General features: G+C 35.7%; 3 protein-coding genes and 1 pseudogene across 5 annotated transcripts in view; 1 reads left to right on the top strand and 3 right to left on the bottom strand.

Annotated features, from left to right (window-relative positions):
* Positions 1–9716, top strand: part of LOC145222210 (uncharacterized) — a 41143-nt pseudogene extending 31427 nt beyond the window's left edge. Inside the window, exons 54-70 of the transcript XR_013859304.1 lie at positions 288–427; positions 609–784; positions 957–1139; positions 2398–2537; positions 2652–2774; positions 2834–3018; positions 3145–3267; positions 3327–3469; positions 4144–4291; positions 4667–4859; positions 4920–5029; positions 5083–5285; positions 5552–5691; positions 5799–5909; positions 5972–6146; positions 6255–6471; positions 6810–9716. The product of XR_013859304.1 is annotated as an uncharacterized LOC145222210 (transcript). The remainder of the gene's footprint in view (positions 1–287; positions 428–608; positions 785–956; positions 1140–2397; positions 2538–2651; positions 2775–2833; positions 3019–3144; positions 3268–3326; positions 3470–4143; positions 4292–4666; positions 4860–4919; positions 5030–5082; positions 5286–5551; positions 5692–5798; positions 5910–5971; positions 6147–6254; positions 6472–6809) is intronic.
* An 18-nt stretch (positions 9717–9734) lies between these two features.
* LOC145222209 (uncharacterized) lies at positions 9735–13706 on the bottom strand. The gene is made up of 7 exons (XM_080088276.1): positions 13009–13706; positions 12800–12887; positions 12457–12639; positions 12185–12346; positions 11686–11949; positions 11428–11560; positions 9735–11100 (listed from the first exon to the last, which is right to left on the bottom strand). Exons 1-7 carry the CDS (start codon positions 13115–13117, stop codon positions 10456–10458), a joined length of 1584 nt encoding a protein of 527 aa, XP_079944402.1. The 5' UTR covers positions 13118–13706; the 3' UTR covers positions 9735–10455.
* A 2014-nt stretch (positions 13707–15720) lies between these two features.
* LOC145222869 (uncharacterized) lies at positions 15721–19723 on the bottom strand. Its single transcript, XM_080089098.1, has 10 exons — positions 19629–19723; positions 19403–19564; positions 19000–19037; positions 17898–18863; positions 17715–17837; positions 17492–17583; positions 17338–17429; positions 16415–16538; positions 16145–16289; positions 15721–15904 (listed from the first exon to the last, which is right to left on the bottom strand). Exons 1-10 carry the CDS (start codon positions 19646–19648, stop codon positions 15861–15863), a joined length of 1806 nt encoding a protein of 601 aa, XP_079945224.1. The 5' UTR covers positions 19649–19723; the 3' UTR covers positions 15721–15860.
* Positions 19724–21215: 1492 nt separating this feature from the next.
* Positions 21216–23989, bottom strand: LOC145222871 (dolichyl pyrophosphate Man9GlcNAc2 alpha-1,3-glucosyltransferase-like). Of its 2 annotated transcripts, none has more exons than XM_080089100.1 (9): positions 23880–23989; positions 23409–23484; positions 23168–23342; positions 22667–23095; positions 22436–22607; positions 22231–22365; positions 22101–22171; positions 21784–22039; positions 21216–21692 (listed from the first exon to the last, which is right to left on the bottom strand). In XM_080089100.1, exons 3-9 carry the CDS (start codon positions 23323–23325, stop codon positions 21504–21506), a joined length of 1410 nt encoding a protein of 469 aa, XP_079945226.1. In that variant the 5' UTR covers positions 23326–23342; positions 23409–23484; positions 23880–23989; the 3' UTR covers positions 21216–21503. The 2 variants fall into 2 exon arrangements, with proteins under 2 accessions (XP_079945226.1, XP_079945225.1); XM_080089099.1 differs by having other exon boundaries at positions 23409–23532; positions 23880–23987.
* Positions 23990–24025: the final 36 nt, after the last annotated feature.

Raw genomic sequence — 24025 nt, 5'->3', positions numbered from 1 at the left:
GAGTATTAACATGGTTGCATTAAAATACCGCTTTGTTAGGGAGTAAAGAGGCCCAACTTTTAAAAAAACTGGTGTAAACAGAATAGAAATGTGATACAATATGTTTAAAATAAATACATAAGCTTAACAAGGTGATCAAAACACGAACGAACTGTTCCAAAATAAACCAAGGTGTCTAGTCCAACCTAAAATTGAAACACAATAAGCAAGTTGAAGGTTGCCATAGATACCCACCATAGGAGCAATAACACATTTTGCTAAAAAAATGTTGGTTACTTTGTTTCTAGCTGTTTGTGGAATTGATGGTCATTGGACAATTGATGCAACAATACTTTCACCAGATGCAGGCTGTGTAGCCATTACATGTGGAGAAGTACCTCCGATAGAAAATGGGGTTGTGACGGTTGTTACTGGTTATGGTTACATGGTATGAAAAAACATTGCTGTTTCTTGTCTTACATTTTGATATTGGTTTATAGACAAAATATACAACGAAATAAGACACATTTCATGCCCTAGCAAGTGCCAACAAATACTAAATCTGAGAAGCTTTTACATAAAAAAATCATTTGAACTACAACAAATTAAGCTCAATTTTTGTTTTGCAGTCCAATGCATTTTACAGATGTGATTTAGGATATAATATACTTCTGCCTGATGCTGAAACAAGTGTAACAACATTTTTTGCAACTTGTAATGAGAATGGTGATTGGGTCACTTCAAATTCTGTATACCATGCTAAATATTTTTGTGAACTAATTCAATGTCCAACTCTTTTGCCAAAGTAAGCAACAGATTTTAAGATTAAAAACCAAATCATAATATATATTTTTCAAAAGTTTCAGCAACAGCTCTTGTTGGTGAATTTAAAGATGACTGTCTATATTAATTTGATTTTGTGTTAATTCTGTACTACAAATACTGTAACAACATTCATGTATTGTGCATCTTTGCAGGACAAATGCACAGTTTGCTTATGTAAATAGTTCACACACACAGTTGTTGGTTGGTGCCACTGCTACTATTTCCTGTGATGATCGACACTCCAGTTTAGTGTATGGACAAAATATTACCTTGGAATGTATGTGGTATGGACAGTGGGAACCAGATCCTAGTTCCATAACTTGCACTTCTTCAAAGTAATTTATGTGACAAATTTCAGCTTTTATGTTTTACACAAACTATTTGTTCAGTAGATGTTCCTTTAACCAGGTTGTGATTGGTAATTACTAAATCGTTAAATGTGAAAAAAGGTGGGTTATTATCCAAGATTTGATTGCTATTTATGGGTCCCCTTCCCTAAAGGGGATTTTGATGGTACTCAAAATGTTTTTTTTTCGCCCTGCAGTTTGTCCACCCTCTTTTGCAATCAAATGTTTGATGGATTTGGATGAAACTTACACAGATGGTAGATATACTTGTGTAGATGTGCCATCTGCTTCTTTTGCCTTGAAAACCCCAGTATTTACCCCGCTAGTCCCCAAAGTGTAACATGTTTTTGTATGTTGCTGTGCACCACAAACGAAAGGTTTCTGTAGTGGAATAGTGTAACAAAGGTAACCAAACATACGTTACCTGTGTTTGTCATCTACTTGCATTGCTTGGTGGTGCACATGGCAAAGGGGTTTTACTAGCCAAGCCTTGTGACCTCAGAAGAATTAGCTGTTGGTCATTGTGGTGTGGTATTTTTTCAGTTCGAGTGTGGAAACCCATCAGTTACCCCACTAGCCCCCTAAAATGGGTCACTTTTGTAAAATGTCAGTATTACATGGAATTTAGACAGTTTACATAATAAATCATTTTTACCCTATGAGCCCCACTTTTACCCCATTAACCCTAGAATGTGTTCAATTTGTAAACATTGACCAAATCGGATAAAATGTTGACAGTTTATGTAATATGTTATTTTTAGGTGTCGCTTGTTAAGTTTTGCCCTAGATTAGTTAACAGTTTGCTACATATGTCATTTTGAGTTGTTGATTGTTAAGTTTTACCATGCAGCCCCATCATTTACCCCACTAACCCCTAAAATGGGTAAAATTCTGCATAAATTATCATGCTATTTGAGCTACAAACTATCTAAATTGCATTCAATTCAAAACAATTCATGCAGACTCTTTCATCACTGTGTTTAAACTCATATTACAAACTTATCATAGTTATCTCATAAAATGCATTATTTATAACAGCATGTCTGGGGGACCCATGAGTTTTGCCTTGCAAAAACAAACAAAGATGATAAAAATGTTGGCTGTTTTGCGACCCATAATAAAGTACCTAAACAAAAAATCTATATGTTTTGAAATAGGCCATGGTGTATGTTCAATGGCAATATGTGTTCAGCCACCCTTCTAGTTTTGTTTATTTTTCACAATATAAAGTTTTCTTGTGTGTTAGTTGTGAAGACCCAGCAGTTTTGCCACATGCTACTGGCTCTGGCAGTACACTAATTGGTGGAGTGTGGACATACACATGCAACTCGGGATATGAAATTACACTTGGTGTGAATAGTGTTGACATTCAATGTTCACAAATGGGTAGGAAAATACATTTCAATCATTCAGAAAGAAAAAAAAACTTAACTCAGAACAATCAATAAACTGCTTGCTGAGCATTATTATATTATTTTTATATTTTATGCATATATTAAGCACTCTGGGTCCCACATTTTTCAACTTTAAAGCACTGTGACAAATTGTCATGTTGGGCTCCAGATGTTTTCCCTTTTTACACTGATCTGCTCGATTTGGATGGAACCAAAATGGTGTTGAAAGGTAAAAGGCTAATACAAATATATTTCAAATAAGCCCAATATGTTGACTTTTTAAAACAGGCTTACCATCTGACACTTTCCTGTATATTGGAACAGTACTTCAATATCGCTGTCAGCCAGGATATTTTGTTCGTATTTTAAACAGCACCACACAAAACATTAAATGTACTTCTGAAAAAATCTGGGAACCTTCACTTATTTACTTAAAAAGCTGTGAAAAGGTCGTCTGCCTTGCCCCTCCAATGGTAAACCATTTTATTATCTTGCATTATTTTATTATTGTTAAAATTTTGTTATTAGTTACCATTGTTACCTCCTATTAACAAGGCTGGTAGTAATGCATACATTTCAATTGCTTTGGTATTTACAAGGTTATTGGAAATGCAAAGGCAATGAGTAATATTTCAACTGGCATTTACATGTACGACAGTGCTGTTATCTATACCTGTCCTGCAGGCATGTTTTTTGTTCAAAATCGAGAGCAAATTATCAAGGTATTTGTTGTTTTTCTTGTAATGTTTATCCAACAAACATCTGTGGTTCTGTGTTGTAGTCCACTTGTGTTGGTTTGGGAAGATTTAAGCCTGATCCATTCTCGCTTAACTGTACAGACATAATATGTCCTGATCCCCACATGTCCAATGCTGGCAGGACATTGTTTACAAGTCGACATGTAAATGGAGAAGTTGGTTTCAGGCAGGTTTAAAGTTTGAATGTAATTTAGATTTTTTTACAATTTAGAAATGTTACTTTTGGTGCATGAACTGTACATTAAATATCGAGGGTTTACCAGATTGTTTTGACTATGTTTCATAACCTATAAACTAGCATCGCAACAGAACGTTATACCAGTACGAAATAAATAATTTTTGGCTCAAATACCAGAACAAAATGCTGACATTTAAAATATTAAAAATACCGGAACGAAACAAACTGCCATTATCATTTATTCCAGTACTTCATTTGACACAAAAAGTTGCTACAAATTTAGTGCCATTGCACCATAAAAACAATCAAAGCTCGATCTGTTTCACTAATTTCGACATATTTTATGTGACTGACAATAGTTGTTGTGTGATGCATTTTTCTTTTTTTTACTCTTAAGAGTTGTTAAGACCACAAACAGATCTTTTTTGTCAAGACCGAAATACCAAAAAAAGATCATTATAAATTGATTTCGGTCAGACAGACAAAATGAAAATATCTGCCAGGAATGAGCGACGAAATAAATAGTTTGCACACAATGAACAATGCCATTTTGTTCTGTTCGTGTATGAAACACTGACTAAAACCCATCTTTTTTTTTGAGAACCAAAAACACAACCATATGTGCAGGTATTTAATAAGTAACAATGTATTGTTTGAAATAGGTGTAATACTGGTTATTGGTTTGAACAAAATGTCACCAAACAGTCGTACAAATGTGATGTGGATGGAAATTGGGTGCCTGATATAAACACAGCCAAGTGTGTACCTATTACATGCTACTTCAAAAAAATCCATAATTCCATTAATCAGGTATGAAAAGTTTTTGTTATACTTACCAGGATAACATACAATCTGTCAACCTGCAAAATAGTGTAGAGACAAATGTGGTCAATCACATAATCGCTTTGCCAAGCTATTTTATCCATTAACCCATAATTTTTTTAAACAAATGGATATGGGTGGGATTTACGATCCCTACGCAAATAAGCAGATTGCACATTTAACCGGATTTGTCTGTATTTTTAATTTAAAGCACTTCAATATGAATAGTTTAGTAATGTGTATGGTCTGTTATAGATTGTTCCAGCAAAATATTTATTAAGTGCTGCCTTAATCTCTTAGAGCAAGTGTGTACTTTTTAAAAATTAAATTTGATGAATAAAACAAGAAGTTTTATTTGACTAGGAAACTGAAGTACTATACGGTGCTCCTTTGACCATTTCTTGCAAACCAGGCTATATCATTGTTGGAGATTCAAAACTAAGGTGCCTCGAAAATGGAAAATTACAGCATGCAACAGGACAATGTCAGCCAGTCTATTGTGGTTATCCACCCTTACCAAAGTTTTCAATCTTACAAGGCTCAGACTTTTTTTACAGTAAGCAAAACTGCCCTTTTCTCATCAATAAAAATATGCTTTGGTTGTTTTGTTTTTCAGATAACTCAATTACAATTGAATGTACCGAAGGTTTTTGGATTTCATGTGGCGTGTTTTTAGCTGACTTCACATGTCAGGCAAATGGAACATGGCATGAAAACATTACCAAGGTAAGTTTACAAAAAAATTCAGGCCAATGTATACAACTTTAAATTGTTCTTAGTTGCGATGTGAACCTTTGTCATGTGACATACCTGCCCCAGTTATCATGGGAACAAACACATGGAACAGTACAAACTACAATGCAAGTAACTTTCTTGAATGTGATGAAGGATATTGGATTTATGAAACCAAACAACTCTCAGTAAAAAGCACATGCAGTCATAGAGCAATATGGCTGCCAGTTTTACCCAATGCCTGTTGGAGGTACTGTTTTTGCATAAAATGACATTTGCAATATGAAGCTCTGCTTAACCACTACAGTTTGGTTCATTTGTTAAAAGAGCTGTGAACTATGAAAATGTTTTGTTCATTACTTTTTTAGCTCTTGATTATACTATTGTGATTACATTAATAACACTTTTGTCAAATTACCTAATCGTTTCATGCCCTTTGCTTTCATAAAGTTGTGGTTAGTTTTTTGGAGGGACATTGCAAAACATTTCTTTCTGAAAACTGTTTTGTTTTGACAGTATTTCATGTCCTACTCCACCTCAAATGGATTACTCTATGTTACTGTTGAATAGCACTGGTTATAAAGCTGAGGCGGAATATATATGCAATGTAACTTATTGGATGGCTACCAACAATGGCACACATTATGTTCACTTAGGTAAATTCTATGAGCTATTTAAATTGTGTTTTACTCATAGAAATTTCATGTGTTATGATCAAGGACTAAAATAGTTTTTGTTGTCAATTTTGGGTGCTCTGTTTCAGAAAAAGAAAAACAAAGAAAGTCGGTTTGTACCAAGTATGGAATTTGGCAACCAAAGCCTGTTGTAGATTATAGATGCACAGCTATTGATGAAAGGCCCTTTCCTATTAATGGTATATTGGACCAAACAGAAAGTACTTTCTTTTAAATACACATTTACATCCACTTTTTTTAGGTTTGGAGGGCAGAAACATTCCAAAAGCCCCTCCCACTCCTGGCCCGCCATATAAAAAGTTACTGACAACTTTACCAATGAGCTGGCTCAAGTTTGATGAAAATACTATGGGAATTTCAGATGGATTCAAAGCAAGAAATGTGTCAAACACAACTCAACCATATCGTAGTGTAAAGTAGGTGTTGCGGAGATCAATATGTTTGTAATGTACATTCATATAATTAAATGTAAAATATCAAGTTTGGTAATATGTATTTACATGTATTTTAAATGTTACTGTCAGATTCATTTGGGACAATAATCCACTGACTTTTTGGCAAGCCCAGAACTGGCTAGGTTTTGGAAAGAAGGAATGGTCAATTGAAGTCCACCTAGGAAAACCCAGGGCAGTGTTTGCCATCATGATTATGTGTGCAGATGATGGCTTGTCCGATATAACTGACTTTACATTGGAGTATGTTGGGAGTGACAGAAGATCAAAGAGGGCTGGTCCCTTTAAGGTACATGTTATGTTTAATGTTACTAAATTTTTATGTTAGTCTAATACTCAGGTTTTTCACTAATCTGAAGCTAAAATAAGGGCAACTGGAAAGAAATCCTATATTTTCTACCAAAATTAACAAACATTTAACTCTGGATAGGATGCTAATAGTGGTCTTTTCATAAATAAAGTTGTAGTTTTATATTAGATTACAAGTCATGGTGGTGAACATATAGGGTCATTTCTTTTGAATAAGGATAATGCTTTCTCTAAGATGTTGTCCATCAAAATAAGGACAAATTTCAAAAAGCACAGCAGTCCTGCTTAATCTGATTATTTAATTATTTTTTACCACAGGTTTATGGGGATTCTGGAATTAGCGGTAAAACTAATGTTAATTTGGACTTTAATATGCCCTACACATCTGTCGCAACGACTTGGATATATGATGGCATACAATCAGAAATGCTTTGGTTTCGGTTAATTATACATGGTACTCTGGACCCAAGTGTCCCTCCAGCCATACGAGAAGTCAGTCTCTATACTTCAGAAGTTGAATGGATTTTATCCTACCCAGTGGACCCAACCCCTGTACTGTTTTTGGTCACTGGCATTTTGTGTGTTATGGTTTTGTTCTTTCCTGTTGTGTATTATTTGCAAAAGCAAGTTACAGAGACCAGTCTTGCTATTCCACCACCAGTTAAACGAAGAAAAGCTAACTACGAATTAACCTTTTATTACCAATGCACCCCTAAACCTGACTGGTATCGCCATGTTATGATGCGACTGTCCAGCGCAGATGCTCCACAACTACCTGTAGTTTGGCTTCGAGGCAATGACCACACTCAATTGTTCAACACAGAAGTTGGAAAATGTATAATTAATCTGCCTACATTTCCACAAGGTATTTTGCCACAGACAATGAAACTGGATGTTGTCAGCTGGCTTTTGGTTGAAGATCCTTATGTTGGGTACGCAAGGGTTACTGCACAACAGGAAACACATGAGCTTCAACTATGGATAAATAGAATTAAATTGCAGCATCTGGCAAGTGGTGCAGTTTGGTGCTCAGAAAAGCATGGAAGATTCAGATCGGTGAAACATAATGTTTCATCTGAGCACTTGTGTTCTTTGACATTAAAGCAAGTTTCAAGGTCTTTGTGGCACAACAGTTTCGTTAAGTTTATGCAATGCCATTTGTTGGTATCTTTTTTTATACCACCAGCAAACTCATCTTTAACAAAGGTGGGTCGCTTTTTATGCTTTATGGTGCTCTCAGTGACCTGCATAGTTTCAACCTTGACTTTTCAAATTATGTTTTTGGTTTTGCCTGGTGCAGAATCAAACCCAAGCTTTGTCAGTGAGTTAGGAAAGACACTAAGTCCTTCAGATGCATTTGGTGGTGAAATGGCATTTATTACCATGGCTATATTCGGGGCTCTGGTATGTATTCCTTTAGCCATCATTGTGAGACTCCTATATCTGTTTGGACAGTGTGTATGTCAGTCAACTGCCACTGAAGGGTATTTGTATGACTTTTGTTCACATTTTGTTTTTATGCGAGCAACTGCTCTCCAATTGCCTTTTATGAAAGTGATCAAAGGTCCTCTGATAAAGTTGCTGGGCATTACACTAACAGACCTGCCACAGCAAGATGTAGCTACAATGGTTCCACGCAACATGATAAATGACTCACTTTTTATTGGAAATGATAGTGATCTTAAAAGAAGATGGTCTGATCCAGCCATTGCGGGCAAGAAAAGCATGCAGAGCTCCCTGCATCCAAGCTACAAAACTGCATTGACTCATATTGAAGGTGATGACCAATACAGTAGTGGAAATATGGAGGTTTCTGCTGGGGTAAGGGCAATAAAATTGCATACAGATAAAGGCCTAATTAAACACCAACCAACAACAGAAAGTTGCAATAACAACGAAAGTGTAACAGTTGACTTGACAGATGCATGTAACTTAACTGGAATTTCATCCCAGTTTTCTATAGCAACTTTGTCATCATCATTCACTGAGTTTAACATGGATTTTACTACTGATCAATCTGTGTGTGACAATACAACAGAGGAACAGAATGTGCAAAGAAATGACAAAAAAGTGATCACTGAAATCGCCCAATTATTAGACATTGAAAAGGCTACAATGTCAGATTACTCCCCCAATGTAGCTGAGCCAACAGTGGAAGAAAGGATTGTGCAGGAAGCAAAAGTACAGAAATTTTTTATCAAAAAAAATATAAGGGAACAGGTTGGATCTCCAGAATTAGGTGACAGTTACTTTTCGCAGGATTCAGACAAATTGCTAGCAGAAGCGAATTCCAGTGAGCAATGTACTTCAAAGAAAGTGCCTATCAATGAGCACCATAACTCAGACAAATCTAATTTGGTGTTGTCATTAGCAGAATCACAACTCACAGAAATCACAGGGGAGTTTAGGGACATATCTGAAATTAGTCCCCAAATGGAAGGTTGTATTTTCAGTGAATGTGATACACCCAGAAGTGAAAACTATAACAGCATAGCCTTGGTGAATCCGAACATGATTTATTCCATTTCATCGCAGTGTAAAACTCTGTCTTCCTTGGAATATCCATCAACAATAGAAAACACAAATGTTATACAGTCCAACGAAAGCTCTACACAAGATTCCTCAGTAACTTTGATTGAACAGCCAATAGTTTCTGCCATAGCGAGTCAAATTGTAGGCAACAAGAACTTAGTTCCAGTTCCTTCAGCTAGAGTTACTACAGATGAAGAAACAACGTTAGTGTCATCTGAAAGTGAGAGTTTGGATTTAAGCATAACGACACACTCCACAATCACAGCAGAAAGCAAAAAGAGTGTTGAAAAAACAGCAATTATGAACCGAGACAACTCTCCGCCTAACTGTTCGGGTGAAAGTAAGCTTCACCATGGCATTGTAACACATTTACATGAGGATAAGGGCTTGTGCCCAATTCCACTGAGTTTTAATTCCATGTTGTCATGGATACTAGCCTGCATAATTGTTGCTGGATGTGTTTATCTTATTTTACTAGGACAGTTTATCAACAGCAATTCAAAACCAGATGTGTACAAGGCATGTTTGCTATCACTGATTTTAACTTATACTGTTGTCATGTTTATTGATGCAGGAGTGGCAATGTTAGTATTTAATGAACAGCACTCTCGTCTCCGGTCAAAATAATGTAAAAGTGTTGTGTTTGTATGTTGAGTTCAGTTATAAATATATAATACACTGTTATTTGCCTCACGTTTTTTATTAGTAAGCCAATTACAAATAGGCTTGTGCAAAAGGATGATAATAAGTCTGAATATGAAGAATTGCCAACACACAAAGACCAAACAATAAAAGCACATAGCGTAGGAAACTAACACTGGCACAAAATCTGCGACTAAAATAATAAACAATCACACATTTCATTCAATTACGTGTATGTTTATAATGATTAATATTAAATAAAACATCTACTTGGTAAAAGTACTCTAAGCTAGCAATTTTGGAGCAGCAACTACATTTTCGTGCTATGGCACACTTGTTATTAGCTGGGGCAATGGCAGTGTTGACATCATAAAAGAAATAGAAAACAGTACTTGCTTAGCAACAGTCAAAATACAACTAGTACCTCTCACAGAGTTAAAGATGGGGCACAATTACCTTACACAATGGGCACAAATATCCAATTTTCATCAAGCAAAGTTGTGTTTTCCCACAGAGGTTACTCAACCAAACAATGCTGGTTAAATAATTTCATTGTGTTAGGAATTAAAATCCAAGTATTGGATAACAGGTGGGACAAAAGCATCAGTAAACATTACCACTTGTCATTTGACATCAAGTCTGATCATGCTTGGTGTGAACAGTAGGATGATAGTGGTGTAACAAATAACTAAGAAAATTGAAACTTGCCAAGAATAAAACTCATAACATGGAACTTTTTGAAGTAAAAACAAAACACAAAATACAGTCAACAAGTATGAACTACACCTTTTTATGGTTCATCACAATTATTTGCAGAAACCTTTGTAGGTGGGCTAGAAGCCAGTTGCATGAGCGCCAATGCGCCATCCCATCGGTCAGAAAAAGTTTCACTCTTGTTTGGTGCAGGGGATCTTCTGGACTGTTGCTCAGCAGAATCCCTTCTGACTATAACACTGCATGTATTTGGTTGCTTCACAGGTGTGCTTTTTTCATGTACAGATTCAAGATCCTTCAAAAAGCTATACTTTTGTAAGGGTGATTTCTGTTGCTCAAGCTGCAGCAAGCTTTGAACAGGTGAGAGTGATGAATCATTACCAAGGTTTAACTTTCTTTTGGGTGAGTTTATTGATGGAAGAACTGGTAATGAGCGCTCAATTGGTGGCAAAGTAACCTTGTTCTCTGGTTGGTCTTTCATTTGCTTCATTAGCAATTGGTTGTATGCTAGTATTCTTTTCTTGACTGGTTGTCTGGGGTCAATTCGTGGCACTTGTACAACTTGGTTTAAACGTTTCGGAGATAAGGGTATTCGGACTGCACCATCTTCAGCTTCATTGAGTTTTATAAATGACTCCTTGTTTTCATCTGTGAGCAACTGTCGTTTCACTGATGATCCTCTACTTGGCATAATAGTGGGACATTTAATGAGAGGAGAAGTCTGTAAATTTAAAAATATTGTTGTAGCCACATGCATTTTAAATCTTGGCAGCTTAACAACCAAATCATAGATGTACTGAATATGTTTTCAACTTGTGTAAGAGCAGGGTAGACTCCTGGTAATTTATACAACAATATTATAATGTACATTTTTACCAGACAAAACACAGTGTTGAAAATTATAATATTTTTTTAACTTGCATGTTTTACGTAGAAGGTAAAACACATGAAAGTAAATTTTTTTAGGAAAATAATTCCTAAACAACAAGCCACTTTGCTGAACACTTTTTAGGAAAATCACCCATTTGGTCAAAGCACTTGTACTTACCACAGGTTGGTCTGAACTGGTTGATGAAAGTGAGTCACTTTTTGACATACCAGATTCTTCATCTGAGCTTACACTTGTTTCTGAAGATTCTCTTTTAAGATGGGAACGTTGAGTATTATTGGTTCTGTCAAGCCTGCAATGCATAAATTTGATTAGGGTTTATTTGGGACTTTGACAATAGTCTTACATCAAAAAGTATATGTATTAATTTTGTATTTATTTCAAGTACTTGCTTTGGCCCACCTTAAAGAGACCTACCTTAGTCTCACATATTTATCCAGCCACTCTGTTATGGTAGAATCTTGTTTCTGTGCTCCAACCAGGAGTCTCTCTAGTGCTCCCCTGTCATCTCGAACAAGCTTGGCATTTGGATGATCCGGACAATGTCTGTTGGCATGAGTAAACCGCACCAAACAACCATCATCTGAACACTTAAAGGGTTTTTCTCCAGAATGTAGTCTTTGGTGTGTTTTCAACTGTCCACTTTGCACAAATGACTTTGTGCAGTTTGGATAATCACATCTAAAAGTTAACATTGACATTAACGAAAATCAATAGCAAATTTTGACAACCAGACAAGCGGCACAGCAGAAGTAGTTTTAAATTTTCGCGCCATTGCTTCAAGTGTACTTCTCTTGAAAAGAGCACATGGTAATTGAAACTTAAGTGGGCACCTACATATAACAATTTTGTCGACTTTTTGCGCCCTGTGACAAATCACAAGTTTCAATGAAAATTTTATTACTTCAATCCATACCTGTATGGTCTTTCACCAGTATGGGTTCTTAAGTGTGCCTGAAGAGATTTTTCTCTTGGAAATACACGGTGGCAAACATGACAACGAATGGTACAAGAGGAATTTGATCCAAAATATTGCAAAGTTGAAATGACATCAGCTCTAGGTCGCCCACGCTTCGATCTGAAAAGATTTTAAAATTTTTGGTGATGGTAAAACAGGCAATTAGCAAAAAATCATCTAAAAATGATAGTGCCTTCTACAAAAATAATATGCATTTGATACACACATACCCAGTGGGTGTTGAAGTTAGGGGGCTGTTTGAAAATGATGACAGACTTTGTGTTTTCAAGTCATCAACATTTGGTGAAGGTATTCCATGCATTATACCAAATGAAGAAGCAGTCTCTGGTACATGCATGTTACATCGCAGAGTATGATTTACAGGTGTGGGTAGCACTGTGCCTGGTCCAAACCTTGTCGCATTAAAAGGGAAATATTAGTTGAAGCAAAACATGCAAGTGCGTTTGTTGTTTGAAAATCGAAGATTGCCCAGGTTTTAGTATGGATTTTGACATACACATATTTACATATATTTGTTTTAATATTGCTACAATGCAAGCTTGCATACCATACCTATTAAGATGTGGCAATTGCATTGGTGGAATGGTATCAGCAGGCCATTGCCAATTCGAATAAAACATGAGGTTCTTGAAGTTAGCATCTGCAACAACAAACATTAACTTGAAATACTGTTTTCTCCAAAAACATTACAATTTTAATCCACTTGTTCTTACAAAAACATTTGCAAATCAAATTTTACAGCTAAATACACCACTGCTGACCATAATCAGTGTAGTTTGGTACACTTGGTGAGTGTAATTTCATGGAAGGTTGCATCATAATGCTACTTTGCTGGTCTCTTGATTGAAGGTATGGATGTGAATATGTCATATTTATTACAAACTCATTTCTGACACAAACAAAAACTAAACACAAATCATACAATTTAATTACTGCACTGCTACATAGTTTTTATTCTGTAAGCACTTGTTTTTAAAAAAAATCGAAGACACTAATCAGATAGTCAAAAACATGCACATAATAAGCTACGGCCTATCTGCTCTTTCACACTGAATATGAAACAAAATGGGGCAGATCAAACGAACATTGCTCCCATTTCGCGCCAAATCAAGTGGTTGGTTCGCGAGAAAACGCAAAAAGCCCATCCTTCCTTCCCCGCTAACAATCGGGAACAAATCATCACAATGCACGTGCTGTTTCGCGCGGTTTTGTTGGATATGCGTTAAACGTTTGTCGTTGTGCGCCGTTGTGTAAACAACCATGTCGTCCTTACTCCTTACCAATACCATCACATAAATGACCCTGTGTGCCTGCGCGCCTGTAAAACGTAAACTGAACAATTATTGTAACCATAAAGCCACTAACTACACCATGATACAGTTATAACGTACGATAACTAATTTATCGACTAAACAAACATATCTAGCATATCTGCTATTCATTCAACGCTCATCAGTGCACACTGCCCAGCATTGTAAAACTGTTTCCCGCCGAAACGTTTGGCCGCGTTCACGTGAGCAGCGTCAACGCGATTCAAAAGAAAAAGGCGAGTTAAATGCCCGCGCACGTCTCGCTCTAAGCGTGTGTGTAGCGTTAGGTAAACAAACGAAAAGCCGTTTAATTTTCGCGTCAAAGGTCATGCCTAGACTAGATCGCTTAGCCCCGAAAACGTTAATGCGTCCTCTTTTTCAAAACTCAGTTCTCAAAGTTCTCACTTACAAATAGACGCGGAAACGTAATTGTCTCAAAGGAAACAAGCAGATTATGTTCCATTTTAAAATGTGGGAGTAGACATTGCGCCTTGCAACGTGTTTAAACCTGCAACTATCGACGTCACCTGTCGCAAAACGAATCATTTGTCCGAGGTAGCCTAGCCTAGCCAAGTAGCATAGGCCAATATGCTCAAAATAGCTGCAGAAATTGTTTGACCCAAAAGAGTTGGCCACATATTCAAAGTAAAAACTTTATTTTAAATCCTTGTGTTTGTTCACGTACGTGCCCTTTAAGTATCAGAATAGGATACAACTCCCTGTGTGCTTGTTAACCTGTTGTAAGTTTGATGCTACCTGCTTGTAAAAAAATGGTTTTGACACAAAACTAGCAAAACGGTTTTCTGTGGGTTCAAGTAGCCTACCTTTATTATAATAAGCAACAAAAAAATATTTTTTTTACTGGTGTCAGTAATGTTTTAATTGATTTTGACTAATTTTAGTGCCCTGATTTCAAAAATGCAATCGGTTTATCTGTATCACGTCTAGTTTTCATGTTATGGTACATCCACGTTTGAAAAACAATCTATATGTATACACTATAGTGAAACTGGTTTTGAGTATTTTATGTGGAATTACCGTTATTGCAAGAACAAAGTTTCGATTTAATTTTAAATGTAACAGGTAGACACTCCTAACAAACAAAATTCCACACAAAAAACAAAAAAAAGGTTTCAAATTTGTAAGTTGTCAGGTAGCCTATATCGGATATAGGCCTACCCTACACATGTACTTCTGTAACTTTTGGAAATGACTGGCAGCAATATCGTCCCGTTTAATTTACCACCAGTAATTAGCCAGGATCACATTATTCCTTCTTCCCCGACACGTTTCGTTTCACTGATATCCTGTTGGAACCTTAATTCTCATCATTTATATCCCCTACGTTTTAAGGGAAGTGTAGCTTTATACTCATTTTCGTTCCGAATTTTTCAGACCGCTTAATAACTTAGTTTTGTACTATGTCTAGTAATGTTAGTATCTTTCTACTGTTTTTGTCCATTACTGTAATATTCCAATCAACATTAGGTAAGTGGAGCCCATTGCTTGTCCTAAACCCCCAAAGTCACATCTAAGTGTGCAAGATATGAACATTTGATACAGATCTTTTTTTTCTTTTTGGTTGTGTTCTATGGGTATTCACCAGTAATGTAGAATAAAACATCTTGGTAATTCATGCAACACCTTATAGATGACCTAGCCACTATTAATTTTAGTTTTACCACCTTGCTTTACTAGTCTGAAATCACTCCATAAAACACGTATAGTTTAAAGTTACCACTAGCCTACACCAACCATTTTTAGACAGAGCATAAGCATAGAACACATGTTTATGTTATAAAACCGACTGCACTGTAGAAAATTGATGTGTTTAATGTAACAAAACTTTAACAAACATATAAAAGCGTGATTTTAAAGTCATTGAACCAATATGGTCATAAATTTTGGTTTTGTAAATAACTTAAAAAGTTGACCTGATTGAAGAAAACCGTAATGATTTTTGAAATCAGTCAATATCAGTTTTAACATTAAAGACACCAAAAATTGTGTTGGTCAGTGAAATTATCAATCCGCACACGGCCACCTATGTTGTGTGAACGCTCAGCTGTTTGTTGATTTTAAAACTTGTATCTCTTCTTATCGGACTGGCTTAATTTCTACATCTATGTCAAGCAAGCGCCATTCTTTACAAAACTACACGAATAACGAAATACTTTTAGTATTTTTAAATGTCGAAGAAGAAATACAAGTCACAGATATACAGTATTGCAACAAATTAAGCTTAAATAAAAGCTCCATCGGCGTAAGCTAGACGTTGTCGACCGAAGCAGAAGAACGACAATTTAATCATGGCTCTTGGTGTTGAAAAGTTTAGCAAGTCGCTTGGCTGTAAACAATAAATAAAATATTTTGTAAAGGAATAGTTCCAAACCCACGCTTTACGCAACTTAAAAAATAACATCAGTCCGCTATTTTCACAAAATCCAACATTTTCAAACAGTGGTAGTTACACGGTATAGTGTAGAAAAAATACTTCCTCGTTAAAGACAAGCAATTTTAAACCTGAATGAAACGGAACCTAATTGTTATTTTCTCAAGAATTGCAACAAAAGTTTCCAATGCGTACCATCGTTCAAAGCAGTGCGAAACTTCGTTGCCCGAAGCTGAGAATCCAGGTGACCGGCCGAACCTTCGCTGAGCATTTTGTCCCCAACTTTTTTTAAAGTGTCCAGTTCATACAACAGCATAACTGAATTTTGTATATGATCCATCTTGAAAAAAAATCCATTTAATTTTTTTTAAATTTCAAGTTGTGCTTATTTCGCCGTGTGAAACAAATCGTAGCAGTATAATTGCGCTAAAATATCCACCAATCCGAAAGTTAGGAACTTCTTACCAAGTTTTTTCTTTCCTGTCTTGTTTCGCAAATTTGTTTTTCAAGTTCACCATAGCGTCGGAATTGTTCTCTATTGGCAAAGTGTTCGCAAGGTATTTCTTTGGGACACTGAAAATTAAGGTCCCTGTGTAAAAGAACAATGAGGTTAAATGTGCTATATATCTGTTTGGCAGAGGTTTTCTTTTATTAACAAGAAAAATCGCTTGGACACTTTATTATTCTATGGCAGTGTTTTCCAAACATTTTGCATACCACCTGGAATGTTTTCATGTACTACAGTTTGGGAATCTTTAACCATGGCCAAAAGTTGTTTCTGCATTTGTCCATATTTAGGCAAAGTTGTCAATAAACATGTAATACAATATATAAAAGACTGATGCAGTCAAAACATGCAACGTGAATTATGCAGTCCAAACTAAACACATATTGGACAAACATACTTTTAATAATTGTTTGGAGAGACTAGCTCATTAACTGGTAGGCTAGTAGGATCAAAGCTATCCATGTACTGCAATACTATATTGTACAAAATGCATCTCAATCATTTTTGTTGTTTGACATGTAAGCATAAACACTTAAATGGGCACACTATTTCGACATGTTCTTCAAACTGTCCCAATATCAACCAATTCGGACATTGTGTCAAAGTTTTTATTTACTGTAAAGGTAATTAATTATTGTGAATTGTGGTGTTAAAATTAAAACAGATTTGAACTAGAAGACAATATCATAACACTGCAAAACTCCAACTAAATCCATGAAATACTTCATGCCTAAAGTATGCACACAAGATGACGAAGATAAACAAATTATTGAGTTCAAATTATTACCAACATTTAAACTCTTGTGACAAATTTCAATGCAGTAGAGAAGATATGATGAGCATAATGACACCAAACAACAGCTAAGTAAAATGGGCCCACCTTGAGGCTTGCACCCAAAAGCTTTTGGGAAAATTCTGCATTGTTTCTTTTCCCAACAACGTTACTGCTTCACTTGCCAACTTTTCCACAGCCTTGAAAAAATGTCCCATGTTAAGCACAGATTGCATTGTTTATATCAAGCTGTGTGACTTACGGAGGAATTTGCATGGCCATGGTGTAGCAACTTTTTGTTGTATTTCTTCACCACATTTTCTATAACAGACTGCTTCATCTGGGAAGAATGTCCTACAAGACAATATTTTTTTACAAATAGATGTTAAATATGGCGACCAACATGTTAAAATGACATCACTTAAAAATAAATTTTGTGGCAAATCATAAATCCCTAGCCTAACCAACATATGTCTGATACCAACCTGACATGCTGGTCTTGAATGATCGTTCAATAACTCCAGAGAACATGATCGGTTCCCTTATGGTACTAATTTGTCTTCGTATAAATGATCGGTGATCAGGCGATGTTAACTGTAAGTCTGCTTCTAAACAAACAAGTTACAAATTATTTAACAACTACAAAACTGTTTTAAGATAACTTCAACCTTTTGATTTGGCTTTTCTGGGTTCTGCCACAAGGAGATTGGAGTCATCAGTTTGGGGTGTTACTTCATTTCCGGTAAACAAGTTAATGTCTCTGACATCTTCTGTAGTTCTGTTTGCTAGTGATGGTTGCTGATTATTCACTTTGGGACTACTTAATTTATCATTAGACCTTTTCGATTTTGTCTTGGTTTTATTAGTTTTAGATTTCTGTCCAGTTTTTTTAGGTGAAAGTGTTTCTGAGGTTCGTGACAAGATATACTTCTGTGTTATAGATTCTGTTGTATGATTTTGCTCAGTTAAACCTGCACTTTTAGCCTTTCTTTTTTTCATTTGATTTGGTAAATGTCTGTTTGTTTGTATTTGTTCATCACCTTCCTTGGTATGTTTAGTCAGTTTTGAACTTTTACTTGAATCAAAAGATGCAGAAGGTCGTTTTCTCAGTTTTTGCTGTCTTTCTTGAACCAGTGTAGCAGAATGCACTTCAGGCAAATCTTCTGTGTAGGTTACAAACCTATTTGCTTCATCTTGAAGTAATTGTAGTGATTTTCGGGGCCCCCTCAAATTTTGTTTTTTTCTGGATTCATTTTTCCTTGATTGTTTTTTCCTAAAAGTGTTTTGTACAGTTTCTTTTTGTATTTTTACTGCATCATTGCTTGACATTCGATTGGGGTCAATAGTACCAACAGCAATGTCATGGTCGTTGGCAGACAAATCAAACATGTTTTCATGTAAGATTGTTGTTGTTTCAATATTTTCTGTTTCTGAAGGAGGACGTAAAGTTGTAACTAAGGTGGATGATGTATGTATTTCCATGTCTTTCATCTTTTGAATTTGTTTCAGCGATTTGGCACTATGTCGGATTGATTTGCGAGCAGTTTGAACTTTCCGAAAAAATTTCTGTTGGTCAGGAATGTCCCTTGATGTTTCCCCTGTTTGTTCAGTGGTTTTATGTTGATCCACTTTTTCTGCAATTAACCATATTAAAAGAATTTTAAAATATAATATTGTGTAACTACTATAAGTTTGTGTTGTACATTTTAGTTCTGCAAATCTACAAAGCATGGTCAAAAGTCGATATAAGTCAAACAATCAGTATTTTACCTGTTTCAGGAGCAGGGAGACCAGAATATAGTGTATTTCTGCAACAAAAAAGAATACTAATTGCATGATACATGGAACTGCATACATGTTCTGTAAATCACAGTATGTGATATTATGTTTGCACTATGTTATGTGTGATGGCCAAGTTTGACATAGTGATTTTTTAGTAACATTCAAGTGTGGTTAATTCAACACATGATCTACAGTGAGACAAGCTGAAAAAGATTTCTGTTGCTGCAGTTTAATTAGCATCATCGTATCATTTTTATATCTGGGTAATCGTAAATCATCGAATAAACATATGCACTGTTCATACTGCATTTGGATTATCAAAATTTGTCTGGAACTCCGATTATACTACATGTTATATACTACTAGGTTATTTATAATCAAGTTCATTTACATTTGTCTGCCCTTTGCCATTGGAGTTGATGTTGCTGAGCTGCTTGCCATCTGCAGTGATTTGAAGTATCTATTTAAATTGTCATTTATGTTTTCTTGCTGGCTGTTGTAATGTTGTAATGCAGCTTCATTGAACAGCCCTGTCAATGACTTTGCAGCTTTCCTGCAAGAGATATTGTAGATTTAGAATCGTGTTTTCGATAGCTATAAATGATTTATTAACTTACCGATTTGTGCTTTTTTTCATGATGAAAATCCACAAGCCCAATTTTTTTTACTTTTTTATAAATAATGCCTGTACTAATAAACAAATAAATGAGTGATAATAATAATGCGAACTGGATCACTAGTATACACACTACAGCAGTGGTTCCCAAGTCCCAACTATGCGTCGCGGCACACTGGTGTGCCACCAGATGTCATTAGGTGTGTCGCAAAAAATATTGAAATTAAAATCAATCAAGTAGAGTAGTAGTACCAGGTGCTTCATAGACCACTAGGCCAACATGCTCCACGTCTCTGAGATGTTCAACTAGGCTATTTAGCTATGAAAGTGACCTGTATAGCGGCTTTATGACCTCATAGTTAGTGCCTTTGTCAGCTAAAAAAATTATTCAAATGTTCGAAGTGCGCCAAATAATTTTTGTTTTTTTCTAAAATGCGCCTTAAAAGAAAAAAGTTTGGGAACCACTGCACTACAGTGATAACTGATATCAATTACCATAAAATGTAAAGAACACGTCGAGCAAAACAGTTTCTTGGCTAAAGTGTTAAATGTTGACGTCAACATCTAATGCAACTCTTTTTGCTGTTACCTAATTTTTTTGTAAAGAATTCGCCGTTTGTCTTCCTCATAGCTTTCTGTGCTTACTGCTTAATTAAGTGCATGAAGTCCGATTCTAAGAGGGGGATTTTTGATGGAAGCGGGAATTTGAATAATAGTTTGACCGATGCTGTAGCGGTACAAAATTTATGACAACTTGCAGTTGCAGATGCTCAGTCATTAACAGTGTTTATTAAAACAAACTCTCTTCGACGAAAGTGCACGTTTATATATTTTTGGATAAAAAAACATTATAAGCCGGAGCTCACAATCGAATAAATACGGTAAAAACCCTCGTTCGCATGTGGTTAAACCATCCATCACCACGACCTTTCTCTGTTTTAATTTAATCCACTCGTTACTTTATTTAAAATCCATCATTGCGGTCCGCACCACCCTTATTCGGTTGGCCGCATTTTGCCCGCGAGCTGGCAAAACGGCAAAAAAAAGCAAAGCGACATTGTGCCCATATGATATTATTACAAATTGGAAATGTTTATTTCCGGGTTAAAATTTTTACAAAAATCATTTCTTACACATTCCTACAAATATCAAATACAACACATTTTGCTAAAAAGGCAATCAGTGTCTATAAAGGGCAATAAAGGGTTTGTGTAGTATATGATATTAGATTACATATACACCTTTCTCTTTTAAGACAAACTATCAAAATTATTGGGTGGACAAAGAGTATTACCAAGAAAAATTTGGAAGGAACAACACTACCCAAAGAATTGCAGCCGTGGCAGATATCCATCGATTCGCTCGCATTGTTTTGTTGTCACGAAAGTTTTTTAGCGTCACTTCTTGCATTAGTGCTCGCTCCCAGGTTTGCAGCAAACCGAAAAAAATGGCACTGAAGTTGTTTGTGAGTCGTATTTCCAGCTAGCTAGATTTTACTGGCCTACTGATTTCTACACAAGTGTGCGCGGATCGCTGGTCTGCATCGACGCTTCAGTGCTCATCCCAGCTATTCATCTATGTCTTAATGTATTTTCAGCTCAGTATTATATTTATAACAACAAAATAAATTGCATGGCACGACAGGCGGCAATATAGCTGTATTCCAGCAAGTCCCAACACAAAATTACAGTTTTTACACAAAAATGTAAAATTTTTAGTTTTTTACTCGGTCCAGCACTGACTGATTCTTTACCTGAGATTTCAATCAATGTCACTATGCAAGCAGCATTAGCTTCTATTCTGCACCAACGCAATGTGAACAGGTCGGATTTAAATATGTGGCTAGCAAAAGTACACCTTAGGTATGCGCTACATGTCAATTTGTTTTCTTATCCTCATCAACATTTCCAAATTGAAAACAATGGAAAACTCCTAAAAAAAGTAAAAACGATGTGCATGACAGCGTTGATATCATGACAGGAAAAATATCTGGATATCTTCCTGGTGGTTTCAAAACATTCATCAACACCACAAGTGCAGCAGAGCAGATGACTGATAACCAAAACTAAAAAAAAAAACAATATTACATTTACCATTATGAAAATACATCATATAGCATAAACACTAACACATAAATTGCTGCATTTCTATCTTACCACTTTGATAACTAAGTTGTCAAAAACTCTCTTCATAAACTTGTTTGTGAGGCCAATATTTCTTGACACCATCATGATTGACTTTATCGAGAACCCATGACACATATAGCTCAACACAAGAAAAATCATAGACGTTGCAAAAAGCTGCAATGTTAAACCATCTTTCATCAGCAATGGACTCATACTAAAACTTGTTAAATACAAAAACCAGGATATAAAAAATCCAGGGATCTCATCATACAACAAACAAGCAGATCTGTAACATATGAAGTGATTAACAATAGTTCTGTGAGGGTAATTAAATGATTTATACGTACACGGCAGGAATAAGAATTGATTTTTCATGAACTTGGTAAGAAAACAGGAAAAAAATTAAAGAAACATTAACCTACAAAATACAAATACATGTTATCCATAAGATACACAGTGGAGAACATTAAACCTTACTAATGATAGCTTAAAGTTTCTGAAACTCGGATTGCACAAGAGGTGTAGGGATGATGGCAATGAAAAAAAGAGAGTTGTAAGTGCACATAATCTCACAATGGCTTGTTGTTCAAACATTTCTTTGATTTTAAGTATCTGAAAGAACAGCATTCATAATGTTTAGAAGAACGCCATCATTAGCAAAAACTAAAAATGGAAAAATTACAGGCGCAACAGAGCACCAAAAACTGGCAACTTTGTCTTCATAAAGGCCACGATTCAAAGGAAACAGTCTTTGGAAAACAGTGCTTGCACTTTCAACGTCTGACAAAAAAGGGGCCCAAAGTATTGCAAAACTGATGAGTACAGTTAATCCCAATTCAACAATTTTCTTCAAGCTGTCAGATAAATGTATATCAGGTAATTATAACATGTGTTTAGAAATTTCAAAGCTTACCAAGTTGACCAGGAATTTTTCATGGACTTTCCCAACAGGTAAAAAAATACTGGTAGGGCATGGTATAATTCCATTTGCTTGTAGTTAAGAGCTAATGAAAAAGCAACTGAGCCAAGTAAGTTCCTCTCACATCTAAATGCAGTGATAGACCAAATCATCAGGCCTAAGCTAAAATTGTTGTATTGAAAGTGGCCATGATCAATTAGAATCAATCCGGGGTAGAAAAGAGTCAATAGGGTTGATGTTGTGTACAAGAAGTTGCCCTTTCCATTGTTTCTCATTTGTGCAAGTCTTAATACAAATACAGCAGGAAAAAACATCAGAATATCAACCAACAAAACTGTAGATCTCATAAACAACTTGTGTTGAGAACTTTCAGTGCCCCTGGATGTTGGCAGCTTAACCCAATCCGGTTCAATATAAAATGCTCTAAAACAAAATTATCAACAAAAAATCGTTGGTACGACTAAGGGAACAGAAAAGTAGGTTACTTTAACCTACATAAAACCGCAAAGCCAACTGTGATATGCTGTTAAAGGTGGATAGTCCAAACCCCAATAAAGCATGTCATTCATCGATGAGTTGGTGTACCATTCTTGAACAGGTAAGTTTAATGTTATTTCTTGCCAATGTCGTTGTGCTTCATAATCCCCAAACATTGGCGGAGTTCCTTTTCCTGAATACAACACATTTTATTTTTCATAGACCTGGAATTGTTTTTCATGTGATTTTTCACACTTACCTGAGTATGGCCCAAGACCAACACACCATCTTACTAAAATAGAGCCAATCAAATGTATAAACACTGCACCAGTACCCTGCATCAGAAGGACTTGTAAGCGCTTCATTGTATTTTTGGCAACAATCTACAAATTATAAAATTAATGCTACTGAATACACATGTTTGGAATAGAGTGAATCATTATAATTACAACGATATATTTGTTGCTTTCATTAGTGTCATGTCACATAGTGTCATTTTATTTAAAAGTGCAAATATTTGTTTTCATAATTATTTAACAGTGCATGCATTTGCCACAGATTAGGAATTGCATTACACAAAAGGGGTGCAAAAACTGTTTGCTGAATTAATAAACAGACATGTAAATGTTTAAAAAATCACCGCTTTTATGGGTATGTTATCCGTTTTTTCTGCTATGTAAAAAAAGCACTATGGGGCTAACGCAAATAATGTTAAAATATCAAAACGTACCTGGAAGTACAAGCACCGCCAACGAGCACGAGCTGCCTAAATTGTCATAACAATTACACACGTCGGCGTTAAGTTAAAAAAAGGTTTGTTTCTGATCAGATGTCACTACGTTTGAAGTGACGTAGCATTAATCAGCATTTATAGAA

Source organism: Phallusia mammillata, chromosome 4 (genome assembly GCF_965637545.1).
Source record: "Phallusia mammillata chromosome 4, kaPhaMamm4.hap1.1, whole genome shotgun sequence".
NCBI lineage: Eukaryota > Metazoa > Chordata > Ascidiacea > Phlebobranchia > Ascidiidae > Phallusia > Phallusia mammillata.
This window is presented reverse-complemented; position numbering and strand designations above follow the sequence as displayed.